General features: G+C 41.9%; 1 protein-coding gene across 1 annotated transcript in view; it reads left to right on the forward strand.

Annotated features, from left to right (window-relative positions):
* Window positions 1–19,420, forward strand: part of GNS (glucosamine (N-acetyl)-6-sulfatase) — a 49,385-nt gene that overhangs the window by 16,393 nt on the left and 13,572 nt on the right. Inside the window, exons 6-10 of the mRNA XM_065887112.1 lie at window positions 1,423–1,590; window positions 3,247–3,329; window positions 5,131–5,249; window positions 6,950–7,053; window positions 15,009–15,110. Of these exons, the coding sequence (XP_065743184.1) occupies window positions 1,423–1,590; window positions 3,247–3,329; window positions 5,131–5,249; window positions 6,950–7,053; window positions 15,009–15,110 (576 nt within the window). The remainder of the gene's footprint in view (window positions 1–1,422; window positions 1,591–3,246; window positions 3,330–5,130; window positions 5,250–6,949; window positions 7,054–15,008; window positions 15,111–19,420) is intronic.

Genomic DNA, 19,420 nt, shown 5'->3' on the forward strand with positions numbered 1-19,420 from the left:
GTCTAACCGCCAAATAATATTTCCAACTGATTAAAAACTCCTGAGGGTGTTTTTCTTTGTAATTAAGCCAGGCTCAGATCTAATGTTCTTGAAATTCCAGCAGAAAATCCCTTTTCCAAAGGCTAATCTCTAAGACTATAGAGATTACTTCGAAGAGGTTTTACTTTGTAGGGGTTCCTACTCTTGATCCCAGTTTTACTCACAAGCTACAAGATGGCAGCTTCGTCATGAGGGTGGCGGGATAGGGATAGGGGAGTTCTTCAGGCATTGTATATTATACATAAAAAATACTGAAATTGGGACGGGAATTTGGGGCTGTCCTTTCCTGTCTAAGATGTATCTAATGACAGCCTCCCCCCATAGGGCATTCATTCACCAAGTACTTCAGCACCCATTATAGCAGGTGTTCAGCTGTAAATGAAACAGAGTCCTTGATTCTGTGGACGGTAACCTTTTAGTGGAGGATTTTATTTACCCATATGTGTGTTGTCTTGTTAGGTGGCGATTAGTTAGAGAAATAAGGCAGGGGATGGGAGTTACATAGATAACATTTAGGCAAAATCCTAAAGGAGATGAGAGTGAGCTATACAGGTCAGGGGAAAGAGTGCCACAGGCAAAGGGAACAGAAAGCGTGAGGGTGTTGAACCAGGAGTGTGCGTGGCAGGTTGGAGAAACCACAGGGTTTCTTGACAGGGCTGGAGTAAAGTAGGGGGATGGGATGGTGATAAGAAATTGATAGTATCTTTTGAGTTTAGTGTTGGGAATAAATGAAGATGTAAATCAACTAGGAAATTTAAAACACAGCATGTGTGTGGGAAGCTTTCATTTTCGTAAAGTATCTCCAGAGAAGCAAATGAAAATTTTAAGTCCATATAAATTAAAACCCTGGTGTGGTGTATTTAGACTTAATATTGCTCACTTAGTTTAGCTACTTCAGCTGGCACAACTTAGGATATCTACTCTCTACATATTTTTGTAAAATTACAGTAACTGAATTCACTTTTCCCACTGTTGTGAATTAGGTTGGCTCTCTTTTTATGTTCTTTAAAGCATCAAATGTATATACTCTAAGCTGCATAAATGTATATACTCTAAGCTACATTAATATAAGTTAATACTAAAATGGCCAAATTACTATTTTTTTTCCTTATGGGAGGCATAACAATTTTAAGGTCATGTAAAATCATCAAAATCCTAATTGCTTTCTTCGATGGTGTGCTTTTCAATTTTTTATTGTGTTTGCCTGAAAGCCAAACGATCTGTTCCAGCAACACGCTTGCAAGTGACTGTGACATAGATTGTATGCTAAGGTTGGTGGAAAAGCTAATAGGGCCCTGTACCCCTGTTCACCAGAGAACAGGTATCTATCAGGTCCTCAACTGTGAAGTAGGGTAAGCAATGACAAATCTTTGTATATGTCAGGCCAATGTCTCCTTGGACTTCCTGGACTACAAGTCCAACTCTGAGCCATTCTTCATGATGATCTCCACTCCGGCACCTCATTCGCCTTGGACAGCTGCACCTCAGTACCAGAACACCTTCCAGAACGTCTTTGCACCAAGAAACAAGAACTTCAACATCCACGGAACGGTAGCTTCCCCTAACCCTTGCATTAGGCCATGCTCGATGTGATTAGTTGTGTCACATACTTGCCAGGGAGCCTTCGAATCGTATCGTTGCTCTTCCTTCTAAACCTTTTAAAGGTGATTGCACCTGTCGCTAACATACTAGGTAGTACACGCTTGCTTCAGAAGTCAGATAAGGTTTGTGCCACACACCCAGTGGGCAGCTGGAGAGCCGGCGGACAATGGTAAACAAATGCCATCTTTCCTGACTACAGGCTCTTTTGATAACCTCTGTGCTGGCACTCCTCCTGCCCGGCAGTGGCTGAGACACGTCCCTTGGGGCTGAGCTGGGCCTGCAGCAGTCTCCTTTGGGTGGCCCTTAGCAGGCCTGAGGCGTAGGAAGAAGAGGGGTGACACAGTGCAACGTGATTGGGAAGGGAAGTTGAATGGAGAAATGAGCCAGAGCAGGCCATGACCTAAATACTGTTCACTTCATATACCACTTACCCTTCCTATGGCACAGGAGATGGGCAGTTTGCTAGTTCAAAGGCAGAAAGCTTCTACTGCCTCATGCCTGTTACCCAGAAATCTTAGTTGCTTGCGAGGTGGTAGAAAGAATGAGTCTTGGAGTTAGAGTCCATATTACCGCTTTCTAGCTAAGTGACCTGACCATGAGCAAGATGCTTAACTTGCATTTTTCTCTCTAAAGTCGGGGATCCTGACCTCTCCTGCAACTCTTGTATGGATTAAAATACACAGAAGCGTCTAGCATGTTGCCTGGCACATTGTAGGCATGTGCTTGCCATGGATGACATTAAAGATGAGTGAACCGAGTTTGAAACCTGGGTGCCATTCTCTCTGTGTTCCAAAAGAAGTTCATAGAAGTTCCCATGACTAAGTAAGGTTAGAAACTTCAGGTTAAATAAGTCACTCTGCTACAGGATTTCTCAGAGTTATTCGTGTTCTGACATGAATTTGCAGCAGGAAGAGATTCGTCAAGCATGCTAACTAAAGCATTCGTCAAGCATGCTAACTAAAGAAGGCTTTGAGGATCACAGTTTGCGAGATGGCAGCTTGGGGTTTTATGAATGGGGAGGAGAGAATAAATGGTATTTGGCAATGCTTTGTGTTTTTTTTTTTTTTTTTAACTGTGACTCTTTTATTTATATGAGAAGCATCCTCTAGATTTGGACTTGAAGTTTTAGGAAATTGCTATGATAAAATTTTTCCCAAGGTCCAAGGATGATCGCTTAGGTAGGAAAGATAGAGGGCCATGGAATGATGACTTATTAGACAAAACTTAGAGGAAGGTAAAGTGGATATTTATCCTTTTATAGTTTGGGTGGTAGACCCAAGTTATAAATTTAATCTTCTGGTTAGTAGTTTCCAGTATCTTTCACGAAATCTCTTATTAAAGCTGCTAACAAAGGAGCCCAGGCCTTCTGCCATTAAGGAGGTGATGAGAAGAAGCTAAAGAATGAGTGATAATTTGCAGAAAGTTTTTTTTACCAACACAGGGGAGGGAAGTGGGGGTGGGTGGTGGAGGGAAAATCTGAAGTTGCTTAAACAGGCTCCAGTTAGTTCCTTTTTTTGCTCTAGTAAATGATCTTTTTCATGATCTCTTCTAGTAGTTTAACTGTGGTGACTTGGTGTTAACTTCTGTTTTTCTTTTAAATTTTAGAACAAGCACTGGTTAATTAGGCAAGCCAAGACCCCAATGACTAATTCTTCAATACGGTTTTTAGATAATGCATTTAGGAAAAGGTAAGAGCTGCTCCTTTCCAGTCTAGGTGGTCTTTGAGGACCCTCAGAAGCAGCCCATGAACAGGCAACTGCACCACATGGTTATTTCTGAGAAAAAATCAGAGGGTAGCAAGATGTTGGGAGAGACTCTGTTGGGAGGTCTTTACATTTAGCTACAAGGTGGTCTTTGGACCTCAGGTCTAACTAAACAGTCCGTTTTTATGACTTGTTAAAACATTGCAAATTGGAGCCATTTGGTTTTTTTAACAATTTTCTATATCTAAAGAAAAGGTTGGAAACAACCTAAGTGTCCATCATCGGATGAATGGATAAAGAAGATGTGGCACATATATACAATGGAATATTACTCAGCCATAAAAAGAAACGAAATTGAGCTATTTGTAATGAGGTGGATAGACCTAGAGTCTGTCATACAGAGTGAAGTCAGAAAGAGAAAGACAAATACCGTATGCTAAAACATATATATGGAATTTAAGAGAAAAAAAAAATGTCATGAAGAACCTAGGGGTAAGACAGGAATAAAGACACAGACCTACTAGAGCATGGACTTGAGGATATGGGGAGGGGGAAGGGTAAGCTGTGACAAAGTGAGAGAGTGGCATGGACATATATACACTACTAAACGTAAAATAGCTAGTGGGAAGCAGCCGCATAGCACAGGGAGATCAGCTCAGTGCTTTGTGACCACCTAGAGGGGTGGGATAGGGAGGGTGGGAGGGAGGGAGATGCAAAAGGGAAGAGATATGGGAACATAGGTATGTGTATAACTGATAAACTTTGTTATAAAGCAGAAACTAGCACACCATTGTAAAGCAATTATACTCCAATAAAGATGTAAAAAAAATAATAATAATAATAAAAGGTCGCTTTGTGAGAGATTAGCCCCAATATTTGCCAGAGACCCAAAGGCTTAGGCTAGAGCAGAATATTTGCCTTTGCAGTTTTTAGTTTTCAGGAAATTCTTACTTTCTCTTAAGGTGCATTCAGTTTTAGACCAGGGGTTGGCAAACTTTCTGTGAAGGGCCAGATAGTAAATATTACAGGCTTGTCAGCCGTATAGTCTGTGTCACTGTTGCTCAGCTCTGCTGTTGGAGCGCAAAGCAGTCCTGGACAAGACAAGAATGAATGAGCATTGGCTGTGCTACAGTAAAACTTTATACATAAAGCAAACAGCGAGTTGTTTCATGGGCGTAGAGTTTCAGATTTGCAAGGTGAAAACGTTCTGGAGATCTGTTCCACTATGTGAATATACTTAACGCTACTGACCTGTACCCTTAAAAATTGTTAAAACAGTAAATTTTATGCTGTGTGTTTTGTACCGCAGTTAAAAACAAAAACACAGACAGTGGTCAAGCTTTGGCCCATGGCTATCGTTTGCTGACCCCTAGTTGGACCATTAAACATTGTTGTAGCCAGGTCTATCTGAATTCATCTCTCAGTGCTGAGTTGACAACTTTCCCTTCCAATAGTCTTTTATTCTCATCACCAGCCACAATAAATAATAAAGCTAACTGGTTATAAAAAGCCTCATTTATTTCTGTAGAATCGGTTAAATTTGGAATCAACTAATTGTGTTCTGGAGTTTTCTAATCTGTGCTTTGCAGTGAATGGAAGGAAGGGAAATAGGGGATTTGAGCTTTTGTGGAGAGTGGCTCTGAGGGGTTTTTTTTGGGAAGGAGGTTGGGAGTTTTTTTGTTTCGATTTGGTTTTGGGGTGTTTTTTGGACTTCGCTTTTTTGGCAAGATGGCAGTACCTCAGCATTGTCTCTGAAGTCCCATTGCTGCCCTCTGTTCACATCCAGGTGGCAGACTCTGCTGTCAGTCGATGACCTTGTAGAGAAGCTGGTCAAGCGATTGGAGTTCAGCAGGGAGCTCAATGACACCTACATCTTTTACACCTCAGACAATGGCTATCACACAGGTAAGGGGCACCATGACCTTGGCGAGGTGCCTTTCCTTTCTCGCTCAATCCGTAGCCCTGGCAGGGAGCTCCTGTCCTTTTGCGGCAGTGGACGGGCCAGAGGGAGGGTCTTGCCCTCAGGGCCCCTCTGGTTAGAGGGACAACTCATTTCCCCTGGTGAGAGACCAGGTTTCATTATTTGCTATTTCACAGGCCGAATTACATGGTGTTCTAGGAGTCTGAGCAGAGAGTGAGCTTGATGAGTTAGAGGCAGGCTTCATGAAGTAGGTGAGAAATTGAGCTAGATTTTAAGGACGGTGGATCTCAGGGAATAGGGGTATGACATTTGACACAGGAAGACCACGAGAGGGTTGTCCTGGGGAAGAACTTTCCTGTGAAATGAGGTGTTTCGGTGTGTGTGAGTTTTGCTTTGTGTTTCTTTTCACAACTGCAGTATGAGTCACCCCCATGTCCTTGACTTCCATCCTTTCTTCTTGGACCTTCTCTAGTTAAAAATCAGTATTTTTTCCTCTCTCCACTCTTAAATTTCCTAAACTGGAGGGAATTAACCTGAGGGTTGCTTGCACGGGAGCAGATTGATGAGGCGTTTCCTGCGGTGTTACGAATATTTCTAAGCGCGCACGGTAGAGACTAGTAAAATAGCTCCCATTGCCCAGCTTTGGTTTCCAGCGGCACGAGACCAGTCTTTTGAATTCCTCATACCTTCTTCATGTTTCTGTTTTAGCTAGAAGTTTTTGAAGAAACTCCAGATGTTGTGATTCCATATGTCAACACTTGATTGTGCACCTGACTAGTTGATTAGCTATCAGAACCTACGCAAAGTCCACACGCTCCCTTTAGTTTTTATGTGTCTTAAGGCTGTCCTTTGCCACCGATTTATTGGGAAAACTCGTCTTCTGTCCTTTAGAATATCTCACATTCCAGATGTAGCTAACTGCTCATGTGATGCCTTAACTCGTTTATCTATACTCAACATTTTCTATAGATTGGTAGTTAGATCTAGAGTCTTGATAGAAGTTCAACAAGAATGCTCTCTAGTTGATGCTGTCATGTACTTCTTACTGCTTCATTCACATCATGCCGCTGGGGTGTCTGGTTGCCTCACTGTAGGGATGCTGTTACTGTTTGATGGCTCCTGTGGTATCAACCTGAGCCCATCCTATGAACCTTTTGTGGCTAAAACGTCCATTGATGATTGTTGCTTAAATCTGTTCCCTCAGAAATTGCGAAGTTTGACTTCATAACTCTGTCCTTCTGAATTTACTGGCTGGAATTCCTCAGGAAATTCCCCTCACCAGCTGTTTGGTTATCTTGAAATAGAGTTTATTCAGGAAAGGCTGGATAAATGGTTTTCTCCCTTTATTTAGCAGCTTTTAGAGTAACTTCATTCCATTGTGATCAGGTCGAGTATCATACATAAATAGCGTATCTTTGCTTCAAATACTTTCTAGTCATTCTTTTTGCTGAATTTGCCTATTTTAGACCAGGGTGTCCCTCTAGGCATTTTTTTTTTTAAAGATGAGCTCATTGTTTCCTGCCTTGTAGTAATAAGAGACCCAGGCAAATTTAAGCTTTCCATTAAAACCCCATAATTAGTAGAACAAGGCTGTTTTTGATTTTTACTGTTTATTGAATGAATGCATGCATGAGTGACATTTCTATCTCGGTTCCATCTTTACCCTATGCAATTTTTTTTTCAGGACAGTTTTCTTTGCCAATAGACAAAAGACAGCTGTATGAGTTTGATATCAAAGTTCCACTGTTGGTTCGAGGGCCTGGGATCAAACCAAATCAGACAAGCAAGGTAGGTTGCTGACAAGGTGATGTAGCATTTGCCTGAGGAAAGAAAGCTTTTCCTCCTAAGAGGAGGCTGATTCAATCTCTCCTCCTTTGAGGATGAAGGCTGATTGGCTTAAGATTTTTTGCAAGTGTACTTATAAGCCTTGCGAACAGTGATTCTTTTTTCTTTCTTTTTTTTTAATTGAAGTATAGTTGATGTACAATATTCTATAAGCTACAGGGGTACGATATAGTGATTCACAGTTTTTAAAGGTCATACTCCATTTAGTTATTTTAAAATATTGGCTGTATTCCCGGTGTTGTACAACATAACCTTGTAGCTTATTTTATACCTAATGCTCTTAATCCCCTCCTCCTATATTGTTCCTCTCCCATCCCATCTCCCCACTGGTAACCACTAGTTCTCTGTATCTGTTCTCTATATTTTGTTATATTCAGTAGTTTGTTGTATTTTTTAGATTCCACATATAAGTGATATCATACAGTATTTGTCTTTCTCTGTCTGACATAGTTCACTTAGCACAATACCAGTAAACCGCTGGCCACCCACTATTAGATGTATATGTATCATATTAGCATGAAGAGCTTTTGCTTGTGTTTTGGGACTAGATTTTTACTTGGTCCTCGAGCCGTGACTCTCCACCAGGGTGCTCATCAAAACTACCTTCTGAAACGGAAAGGCTCAACATCTAGAAAGGTTGAGATTGACTCACTTGAACTGGAATAGAATCCCTGCCTCTGCTTTTTTTCTTAAGTTCACAATGATTCTGAGAGGCAGCCCAGTTTGGGGCGCACAGCCCGGGAGAGCAAAGCTCTTCAGGCTTTGTTGTGTGTGTACATCCCCCGGGGTCCTTGTTGAAATGCAGATTCTGACTCTGCGTTCCAGCCTGCTCCCAGGTGCTCCCAGGTGATGTCTGCTGCCGGTCTGACCTCCCTCTGAGTATAAGGCTACAGAAAGGGTGTTGTCTGAGAATTTAGTCCCCCTCCCTGTGGGCCTCTTCCTCACTAATGCCTTTCTACTTTACTGATTCTGTCTCCTAGTACTGTCATAAAGTACCACGTTCTTCTGTTACCATTTCCATTTGGTTTCAAACTGAGTTCCTAATACTGAGGTACTTTGTTCCTAGAGTTCATGGGCACCTTGATCCAAAACACTGGTCCAATGTTGGGAGATAAGAATTGATAGGCTCTACCAGTTGTTTTCTCTTCCCTAATACCACAATTTCAGTCCCAGCTCTGTGAGACAAAAGAAAATGAGCAAATGGATTCTTTTTTTTTTTTTTTTTTTTTTTTGCAGTATGCGGGCCTCTCACTGTTGTGGCCTCTCCCGTCGCGGAGCGCAGGCTCAACGGCCATGGCTCACAGGCCCAGCCGCTCCGCGGCATGTGGGATCTTCCCGGACCGGAGCACAAACCCATGTCCCCTGCATCGGCAGGCGGACTCTCAACCACTGTGCCACCTGGGAGGCCCAGCAAATGGATTCTTTAAGCTAAAATTGGAAAAATAGGTCAGAATTTCTGGGTATACTGGTGCTTGAGTTTAACTTGGGGGTGTAATGTTTACTCTGTTTAAATGTCTGTCATTCACTTATTTCCTTTCACAATTCTCTTGATGGAATTCTGTTCAAATTCTCTCAGAAACTTAAAATGGCCTTCATAAGTGCCTTTTGAATTTTCTTTTTCTTTTAAGACCCACATTCCTAAAGGCAGTCACCTTCCACTACAAATTCATTACCCTCTAAACAGGCCTCTTCTGTCAACGGAGGTAGGCAAGTTTGGAAGACCATTCAGTCTTAAAAGTGTTTTCTTGATCTTGGTGTTGGGAGCTGGTTGAGGAGAGCACGTCTGCACCTGTGTGCATTTCTGAGGAGCAGGGCCACGTCTAACCGGTGTGGGGAAGGCGGCTGATGAGAACAGAATGACGTGTCAGCCAGCTGCCCATGGAACAGACTGTTCCTTTTTCCTTCAAGTTAACAGTGGCACTACATGTTACAATCAGAAACTTCACTTTCTCTAAGCCATCTAAGTGAAACCAGGTCCTAGGAAGCCATTCCAACAATAATAACCGTTATTGAATGCTTAGGATGTGACAGGTGCTGTTCCAAGTGTATTACCTGTATCAACTCAGTTAACCTTCACAGCCTTATGAGATATGAATGCTGTTATCCCCATTTTACAGATGAGGAAACCGAGGTTTACAAGTTCAGCGATTTACCCAAGATGATGTAGCCAAAGAATATCAGAGCCCTGCACTTGAACTCGGGCAGTCTGGCTGCTATACACTTAACCAGAGTCCGTACACTCAACCATTACTCTACAGCTCAGACAACAGTATTTCTTCAGTATCTTCCTGTGCCAGCGCAGTATACCAGGAGCCTTGGAGCCACAGCAAGAGCAGTCAGAGAAGATCAGTTCTTAACTCCCTGTGTCAGGGGGAGCCAGATACCTGAGCTTCAGTTGTCGGTGAAAGTCTGAGGCATTTGGGCAGAGACCCGGGTGTCAAGAAGGATTGAGTCGTGCAAAGATCTGTGGGAGGGTACCCTGAGCGGCAGAACAGTGCATGTGAAGGGCACAGATAGGAGAATGAGCTTGGCCTGTTCAAGGGACAGAAGGTGGCAGTTGTCCTGAACTACCTTTACTTCCTACTTGGATCATCTCTCTCACCTCCTTGCCTTTGTACAGCTGGCTGCGCCTTCTGTGTGAATGCCCACCTCATGCCCCTTTCCCCTGGCTAAGTTCATTGTCCTTCGGGGCTTCGGTTTAGGGCTCCCCTAAATGAACGTCACTGTAGACCCCTGCCCCACATGGAGTGGGTGCCTTTCCCAGCTGGCCTCACACTTACCACACCCAACTGAGTTTGTCTTTTTAACTCTAGGAGTCCCTAGTTGAGAGGTATTACCTGAACTTAGAATACCCAGCTTTTAGTGGGAGTTTGGAGTTAGCACATTTAAGCTATTATATATACAATGGATAAACAAGAAGTTCCTTTTACTGTATAGCACAGGGGACTCTGCTCAGTATTCTGTAATAACCTAAATGGGAAAGAATTTGAAAAAGAATAGATACACATATAACTGAATCACTTTGCTGTACACCTGAAACTAACACAACATTGTTAATCAACTATGCTCCAATATAAAATAAAAAAATTTTTTAAAGGTCCTATTATATAGCCTAGGGAACTATACTCAATATCCTATGATAAACCATAATGGAAAAGCATATTTAAAAAAAAGAATGTATCTCTGTATGTGTATAACTGAATCACTTTGCTCTACAGCAGAAATGAACACATTGTAAATCAACTGTAATTTAAAAAAAAAAAAAAGAATACCCAGCCCTTAACATACAGTGGGGGACATCCAAGTTGTGTGAATGGATATATTAACAAGGTCACACAGTAAGTGGCAAAACCAGGTCTGAAAATTAACCGTCTATTCTCAAAATCCATGGTTTTTTTTGGAATTCCCTGGCGGTCCAGTGGTTAGGACTCTGCACTCTCACTGCTGAGGGCCTGGGTTCAATCCCTAGTTGGGGAACTAAGATCCCACAGCGGCGTGGCCAAAAAAAAAAAAAACAACAAACAACCATGGTGTTTGACACTCTGTGGTTTGAGAAGTATGAAGTGCCCTGCTTCCATCTAACACAGTGTGTCAGAGGTGCTGGGTGATTCATCGTGTGCTGGCAGCAGACTTTTCTTGGTGCAGGTTCTGTGTGAGGGCCACAGGGTGGTGAGTTGAGCATAATGAGCTGTGCTGGCAACAGCCCAGTAGCCAAAATAGGACACGTTTGACCAGTGGATCTGGCTTTGTGTTGGCTATTGGGGTGAGCCAGGGGCAGGTGGTATGGGTGGATGCCAAACATCGGCTGCTGAGGTCTCCTCCTCTGGCTATAAATTAATCTAGCTTTAGATTTGGTGGTAGAATTTCTTCAAACGGGCTTTAAGAAAGGAAAAGGTTAGTACGAAAATGGAAATGACATAGCATGGTCCAGGGGAAATAAAACCGAACTGGGAGTCAGGAAGACCACTTATTGGCTTTAAGACTTTGGACAGACTAACCCTTGGTTTCCCCATGTGAAACTGGGAGGATGCTAAGGGCAAATTCTCGAGTGTAACTAGGTGACGCCCTGGCTTACTTCTTGTTAGGGAAGTGGGGCATGAGGGGCAAATCCAGATGAAGCAGCCCCAAGACGTGTAGAGTTCTCTGCTTTCAGTGCTTTTCTTTTTTTTTTTTTTAAAACATCTTTATTGGAGTATAATTGCTTTCCAGTGGTGTGTTAGTTTCTGCTTTATAACAAAGTGAATCAGTTATACGTATACACTTATCTCCATATCTCTTCAATAGATGGATTTGGGGTGCTCTCTGGTGTGCTTTGAGTCTTTTTTTGGAAAGCCTTACGTGAATTCTTTAACATCAGGGCTTAAAAGTCTGTTTGAAAACCTGATGTACCCTCCTGGGAGCCCTTATTCTTTTGGGTAATTCTGCAGTACTGTCCTTCTTCCAGAGCTAAAAAAATAAGCAGGTTCAAGGCATGATATCCCTCGATCTCATGCCCCACAGAGCTTTTTAGGGCCTTATATTTGATCAAAATGTATATATACTTTAATCCTAAGAACATTCCCAAACAAACTGTGAGGCTGTGATTCATGAAATAATTTACTTGGTCTTGTCAGAGCGTTTTCTGTTCCAGTCCTTAAATGGATCTTTATAGTCAGTGATAAAAGCAATAATACCATTTTAGGAACTTGAAATGCTAATGTTTCTAGATGTCATTAGGGTGATGGGCTCATAGTATCCATTCTAATCCTTGGCTGTATAAAAACCAGAGAGAGGTATAATTCTCTCTTGAATTCTTCACTCATACTTGGTATCTACTAGAAGTCTCCCATCTCCTGACATTGTATGCTAATTTTGAGACTCTACGTCATAGTCAAACAAAACCCAGTAGGGAGAGAATTTGTCCATCATTTTTAGGGAGGATGTGATCATTGTAGATACCTGGGAAGAAAGAGTCCTGGTGGTGGCGTTTATGGTACTTGTGCCGAACTAGCGACTTAACTTGTCCTGAATCTTGCAGACCTTTCTCCTCCCCTCCCCCCACAGAGCAAACTGCCACTAGAGGGCGCTCCCACCCATTGCTGATGGCTCGAGGCAATTCCTGCTGAGACTGGCAGTCACTGTTTTATCTCTGGGTTTTATTATTTTGGTGCCTTGGACATGTTAATAATACCTGTGGGACTGACTTGACTTCATTCATGTTCTGGACATCACTGGAGATCTGTCAGTCACATTTTGGAGTCTTGTTGCCTTTATCTGATTCTGGAGGTGGTGTCTCTGCTTGTCCCCTTTCCTGCTATGGTCTCTTCCGTATTCATACTCACTCTTGTTTGCTGTATTCTAAGCCGCTCGAGAGTCTGCCTGGGGTACTTGGAACCGGGAAAGGTATCTCTAACACCGGGTCTTGTGTAATCCCTAGAGACATAGTTTTTGTGTTTTTTATCCTCAGCAACATATGGATTGCTTTTCCCGTGAGTTGCCTGCCACTGAAGGGTAATTTCCAACAGCTGCAGTTACACTGATTGGTTCAGAGCCAGGATATGTGTATCACTCTGCCCTCCAGGCGCCGTCCAGGAAACCTGGCTGCTACTGAACAGTGCTCTGAACAGTGCTTCTTGCCTTTTATGTCTGTACTTTGGTTTTGTTTTTAAATTAAAAGTAATAGGATTAGATTTTTTTTCTAATCCCCATTTGGCTTCTCCTGAGATGACCTGAGTTTTCTCAACAGTTTTTGGGTTTTTTTTTTTTTTTTTGGCTGCATTGGGTCTTCGTTGTGGTGTGCATGCTTCTCATTGTGGTGGCTTCTCTTTGTTGCGGAGCATGGGTTCTAGGCAAGCAGGCTTCAGTAGTTGTGGCACGTGGGCTCTCAGTAGTTGTGGCCCGCGGGCTTAGTTGCTCCATTGCATGTGGGATCTTCCCGGACTGGGGCTTGAACCCGTGTCCTCTACATTGGCAGGTGGATTCTTAACCGCTGCACCACCAGTGGAGTCCCTCTCAACAGTTTTGAAGACTGTTACTTATTTCCAGTAAACGACAGCTTTTCCAGTTACAGGCTGCTAACTTTGTGTCAGTTACTTCTCTTTCATTTCCTCATCTGTAAAATGGGGAAAATACTGCTTTCTAGGACTGTGGGGAGGATTAAATGAGAATAAGCATTAAGCACTGGCCCAGAATAGGTGCTCAGTGAACACTAGTTCCCTTCGTTTCCCTCGTGGATTGTCTCCATCACTCCAAGCCTTTTTCTAGCCTGTGACCACGTGACTTCTAGACTCTCTGCTACAAAAGTTCATGTGGTTCTTGAGCCAGAACATATATGGGATAGTCCAGATTGAGATGTTATAATTGTAAAATACCAGATTTCAAACACTTGGTTCAAAAAATTTTTTAAAGTAAAATCTCATCACTTTTTTGTATTGCTTACATGTTGAAATAGTAATATTTAAATATTTACAGTGAATTTCACCTCTTTTTTTTTTTTTTTTTTACTTTAATGTGGTCACTAGACAATTTTAAATTACACGTATGGTTCCTGTTCTGTCCCTACTGGACTTTGGACTATGCTGGTTTAGGCCTGGTAGCGGTATTGTATACAGAAGAAAAATAGTCCAATAAATCAAGGAGATATGGCAAGGTATAAATGCTGGACAGTGTCTTTAATTTCTAGAACCTTTGTTTAAAAACATCCAAGTTTTGGGACTTCCCTGGTGGTGCAGTAGTTAAGAATCCGCCTGCCAATGCAGGGGACACGGGTTCAAGCCCTGGTCCAGGAAGATCCCACATGCCGCGGAGCAGCTAAGCCCACGTGCAACAACTACTGAGCCTGTGCTCTAGAGCCTGTGAGCCATAACTACTGAAGCCCCTGTGCCACAATTACTGAAGCCTGTGTGCCTAGAGCCCATGCTCTGCAACAAGAGAAGCCACCACAGTGAGAAGCCTGTGCATTGCAACAAAGAGTAGCCCCCTCCGCAACTAGAGAAAAGTCCATGTGTAGCAACGAAGATCGAACGCAGCCAAAAATAAATAAATAAAATAAATTTATTTTAAAAAGAGAATAATGGCTTCCCTGGTGGCGCAGTGGTTGAGAGTCCGCCTGCCGATGCAGGGGACACGGGTTCGTGCCCCGGTCTGGGAAGATCCCACATGCCGCGGAGCGGCTGGGACCGTGAGCCATGGCCGCCGAGCCTGCGCGTCCGGAGACTGTGCTCCACAACGGGAGAGGCCACAACAGTGAGAGGCCTGTGTACTGCAAAAAAAAAAAAAAAAAAAAAAGAAAGAAAGAAAGAAAAAAGGAAAATAAATTTAAAAAATAAAAACATCCAAGTTTTGTGCTCTTTAAGGAAACTTATTGATGCATTGTTGGGATGAGTTTCCTGCAGTCTTCAAAAACTACTGCAAACATTCCTTACCAGTGTTGTCACTTCAAAAAACTATTAAAAAGGCTAACATCCTCATTGGTGACAAGCATTCAACCTTTGAGCCTTTAAAAATCGTCAGGAGTCAATTTGAAGTCAAGTTTAGTGAACTAATAAGAATAATCAAGTTGGAAAACACTTTGTATAAAATAACCCGACATTTTCCTCATCGTTCATAACAGACTCAAGGCAATCCTAAAGGAATCTTGAAAAATGTTTTTATCAATGGTAACAGTATGGGTAGAATAAACATTAACTTCCCAGGAGCATGTATTATAAACTTTATAAGGCTTTATGTTTTGTATTTTAAATTATTATAGTTATGTTTAAATATATGCAATAGGAAGTATGGGTTGTACAAAAGATAATAGTAAGTGCTGTTTATCTCACAGGTGGGTTGCGGGGAAGAGAACTCTATTATAGATAGAAAAGGAAAATGGGACAAACTGTGTTCTAGATCAATTGACTGTGTCTTCCTCTTTCTCATAGCTGCTCGTTGCCAACATTGACTTGGGTCCTACTATTTTGGACATCGCTGGCTACAATCTGAATAAGACACAGATGGATGGGATGTCTTTCTTGCCCATTTTGGTGAGTATAAAGCCCTAAATCAGGCCTGAGCCAAGATTCTGAAATAAATTCCAGGTTATATAAGTAGACTTAAAATTTAATCTTAAAGCTGTTAAATTAGGGGAGCAGAGGATAGACTTTTTCTCTTATCTGTAGTGGGAAGGAGTTTTCTTAAAAAAAGACGGGACACACATGAACAGAGTTCTATATCCTCCCTTTTTCCCTTCTCCCCCAAAAGCCCCATCATAAAATTAAAACAGGTGACAAATTGGGAAAATATTTGCAACATACGTGAAAAAGGGTAATTAGTTTTAATAGATGAGTTCTTAAAAGCAAAGATTAATATCCCCGTATAAAAATGGGCAAAAGAAGTGAGTAGTCAACTCCCAGAGGAATTAAAAATGGCCAAAGTCAGAGCCAAAAAATTGCTTCAGTGCTGATCAAAGAAATGCTTAACTAAAGGAGGCCTCTATCACCTGTAGAACTGGCAAAGATTAAAAAGATTAATACCCTGTATTTACAGAAGTTTGAGAAAATGAAAGCTACTCAGACTCTGTTCATTGAAGTGTAATCAGTATAAGCTATCAGTAGGCTAATTTAACAAGACCCATCACTGCAAAATACACGTCAAGCAGTCCCATCTGAGAATTTATTTTAAGAAAACAAAATTCATTCAAGAAATATTTGAGGGGGCTTCCCTGGTGGCTTAGTGGTTAAGAACCCGCCTGCCAGTGCAGGGGACACGGGTTCAAGCCCTAGTCCAGGAAGATCCCACATGCCACGGAGCAACTAAGCCCATGTGCCACAGCTACTGAGCCTGCACTCTAGAGCCCGTGAGCCACAACTACTGAGCCCATGTGCCTAGAGCCCATGCTCTGCAGCAAGAGAAGCCAATGCAATGAGAAACCCATGCACCACAACGAAGAGTAGCCCTTGCTTGCTGCAACTAGAGAAAGCCCGTGCGCAGCAACGAAGACCCCATGCAGCCAGAAAGAAATTTTAAAAAAGGAAATATTTGAGTACACAGTGCCTAGCACTGCCCAGAGCTAAGTATAAAAACTACATGTATTAATAGAAGAATATTGAAAACCTAAATATACAGTAGGGAATTGGTCAAATTGTGGCACAATTAAACAATAGACTATTAAACCAACACTAAATGATGTAGGTATGTATACATTGAGTTGGAAAGATGCCCACCACATACTATAGGGAGAAAAAGTTTCAGAACAGCATCTTTCTCATTAAGTATGTGTGTAAATATGTTTAAGCATAGAGAAGTTTGAAGGATCAATACTCATTATAGATGACTCTTCCTCATTGATTTGTCTGAGTCTATCACAATTTATTATTAGGTAATATACGATTCATACAAGAGAATACCCATAACTCACATAAGTTACGAAACACAAGAAATACCCATGAACCCATCACCCCATTTAAGAACTGAAATATTCCCCATACTGATGCATCTTCCTATGGGCTCCTCCCCATTCCACCCCTTACCTGCCCATACAAATGAGTGCTTTTCTGAATTTTATGGTGGTTAATCTCTGGCTTTTATTTTTTAGTAATTATCGTGGATGTGTCCCTAAACAACATACCTGTCTTGGGGGGAAAAATACCTGTCTTGTTTTGCACTGTAAAAGTGATACTCTACCAGTTGTAATCAGGACTTTTTTCAATTCATCATTGTTTGCAAATTGATCCATATTGTTCACAGATGCCTAATATTCCATTGTAAGAAGGAATGCATCACTACTTAATCATGTTTTTTTGTCAATGTACATTTGTGGTGTTCCCAGTTTTGTTCTAGGAACATTGCTTCTATAGCATTCTCATACATGTTTCCCAGTGAGCATGTGTATATGCACCAAGGTTACAGGATCCTCACATGTTCATTCCTACAAATATTACCAAGTTATTGTACAAAATCATCATCAGTTTACATTCCCACCAGTAACTTATGAGAATTCCCTTTGCTCTATATGAAACTGTCCGACTACTTAATTTTTGCCAATCTAGGGGGTGAAAAAGATCAAAATTGTATTTGGTTCTACTGTGCATTTCTTTATTAATGAGGTGAATCATTTTTTTTACAGTTTAATTCACTTACTATACAATTCAGAAGTTTACAGTTTACAGTTATTCAGAGTTGTACAGCCACACCATAATCTTAATTTTAGAACATTTTCATCACCCCAAAAAGAAACCCCCAAATACATTAGCAGTCACTGCCCCATTGCTCCCTCCCCCAGCACCAGGCAGGCACTAATCTACTTTGTCTATAGATTTGTCTACTGTGGACATTTTCTAGAAATAGAATCATACAGTATGTGGTCTCTTGTGATTGGCTGAAAAGGGTCATCCCCATTGTAACATGTATCAGTACTTTTCTTTTTATTACTGAATAATATTCTGCTGTGTGGATGTGTCACATTTATTCATCCACCCATCAGTTGACAGACATTTGGGTTGTTTCCCGTTTTTGACTATAATGAATAATACTGCTATGAACATTTGTGTATAAATTTGGGGGCAAACTAATGTTTTCCATTCTCCTGAGTGTATCCCTAGGAGTAGGATTGCTAGGTCACGTGGTGATTTTATGTTTAACCTTTTGAGGAACTGCCAGGCTTGTTTCTAAAGTGATTGCACCGTTTTATATATTCCCACCAGCAGTGTAAAAGGGTTCCAGTTTCTCCACGTCCTTGCCAGCACTTGCTGTTACCAGTCTTTCTATTATGTCTTAGTGGGTGTGAGTGGTACTCACTGTGGTTCTGATTTACATTTCCCTAATGACTAATCATGTTGAATATCTTGTCATATGTTTATTGGATATTTGTATGTCTTCTTTGGAGACAGGTCTATTCAAATCCTTTACCCATTTTTTTTAAACTGGGTTTTTGATCAGTGAATCATCTTTCATTATGCCTTTTGTGTTTCTTCCCTTGTGAAATGCCTCTTTTTGCCCATTATATTCTTGCTGTTTGTTGTCTTTTCCCTACATTAAGGTATGAGAACACAGGAGTTGAATGTGTAAATCATCTCAGTTTATGGTTAGTGTTCTTTGTGTCTTGTTTATAAAAATGCTTCTGAACCTTGAGGTCAGAAAACAATGCTCCCCAATTTTCTTCTGAATGGTTTGTGGTTCTGCCTCTACCTTCAAGTCCTTGATGTATCTAGAATTGGTTTTCTTGCGTGGTAGGAGTCAGGGATCCAGTTTCATTTTTTTCTCTGTAAATACTCAGCTGTCTTTTCTGTTCCACAGATCTGTCTCTCCCTGAACCAGTATCTTTTTATCTTGTTATAAAGCTGTATAATTAAATCTTTGCGTGGGTACACCTGGCTGTTATACCTCTAGCTCTGCCCTAATACGGCAGCTACTAGCCACGTGAGACTATTTAAATTAACTAGAATAAAATGAAAAATTCAGTTGCTCAGTGGCCATTGTTTTGGGCGACAGTTATAGAACATTTCAGTCAGAAAGTTCTGCTGGATAGGGCTGCTATAGACCAGGGGATTGGCAAACCCCTGTGGGCCAAGTCGAGCCCACCCCCAGTTTTTGTAAATGAAGGTGTATCAGAACACAGCCATGCTCCTCCATGTATGTATTGATTGGCCTACTTTCCTGCTACAACAGCGGAATCGAATAGTTGCAACAGAGACTATAAAGCCACAGACCATGACCCCTCCTGACCATCAGTCTTAAACTTGGTGGTACATTGGTCTCACCTGGGAAACTAGAATACTAACACCTGGGTCCCAGCCCCAGTGAGCTTGATTAATTGGCCCAAGATGTGACCTGGCCCTTGGGATTTTCAAGTCTCCCCCAGTGGTTTTAATTTGCAGCCCAGTTAGAGACCTCTGCTTTAGACCTCCCAGGCACTCTTTATAACCCCTACATACTTTGACATTTAAGTGTGGGGTTTTGAGGTCCACTCAGATCTGACAGATAAGCTTTTCCCTTGACCCCCAGCTTCTGTGGCTCGGGGTTGGCAGAGTGGTTCCTTACAGGGGAGTGGCAGCCTCTGAAGTCTCCTGTGATGCACGGTTTCAGAGACCTTCATCGGCACAGGACTATTCGGGTTTCATCATAGAATAGTGATTAGGAAATACGTTCTTCTACGGCCTTGTGCAGGCCATCACCCATTCCCCACTGTGGTCACCAGGCTAAATAGGTCCACTCGGGTCCTTAGAACAGTGGTGCTCAAACTAGCATTCATCAGCAGTGCCTGTGGGGCTGGTTCAAACGCGGATTACTCCCCACCCCCAGGGGCAATTAAGAATTTGTGTTTGTAACACATTCCCAGCAGACGCTGATCCTACTG

The sequence above is a fragment of the Phocoena phocoena genome, chromosome 11 (assembly GCF_963924675.1).
Source record: "Phocoena phocoena chromosome 11, mPhoPho1.1, whole genome shotgun sequence".
Lineage (NCBI taxonomy): Eukaryota > Metazoa > Chordata > Mammalia > Artiodactyla > Phocoenidae > Phocoena > Phocoena phocoena.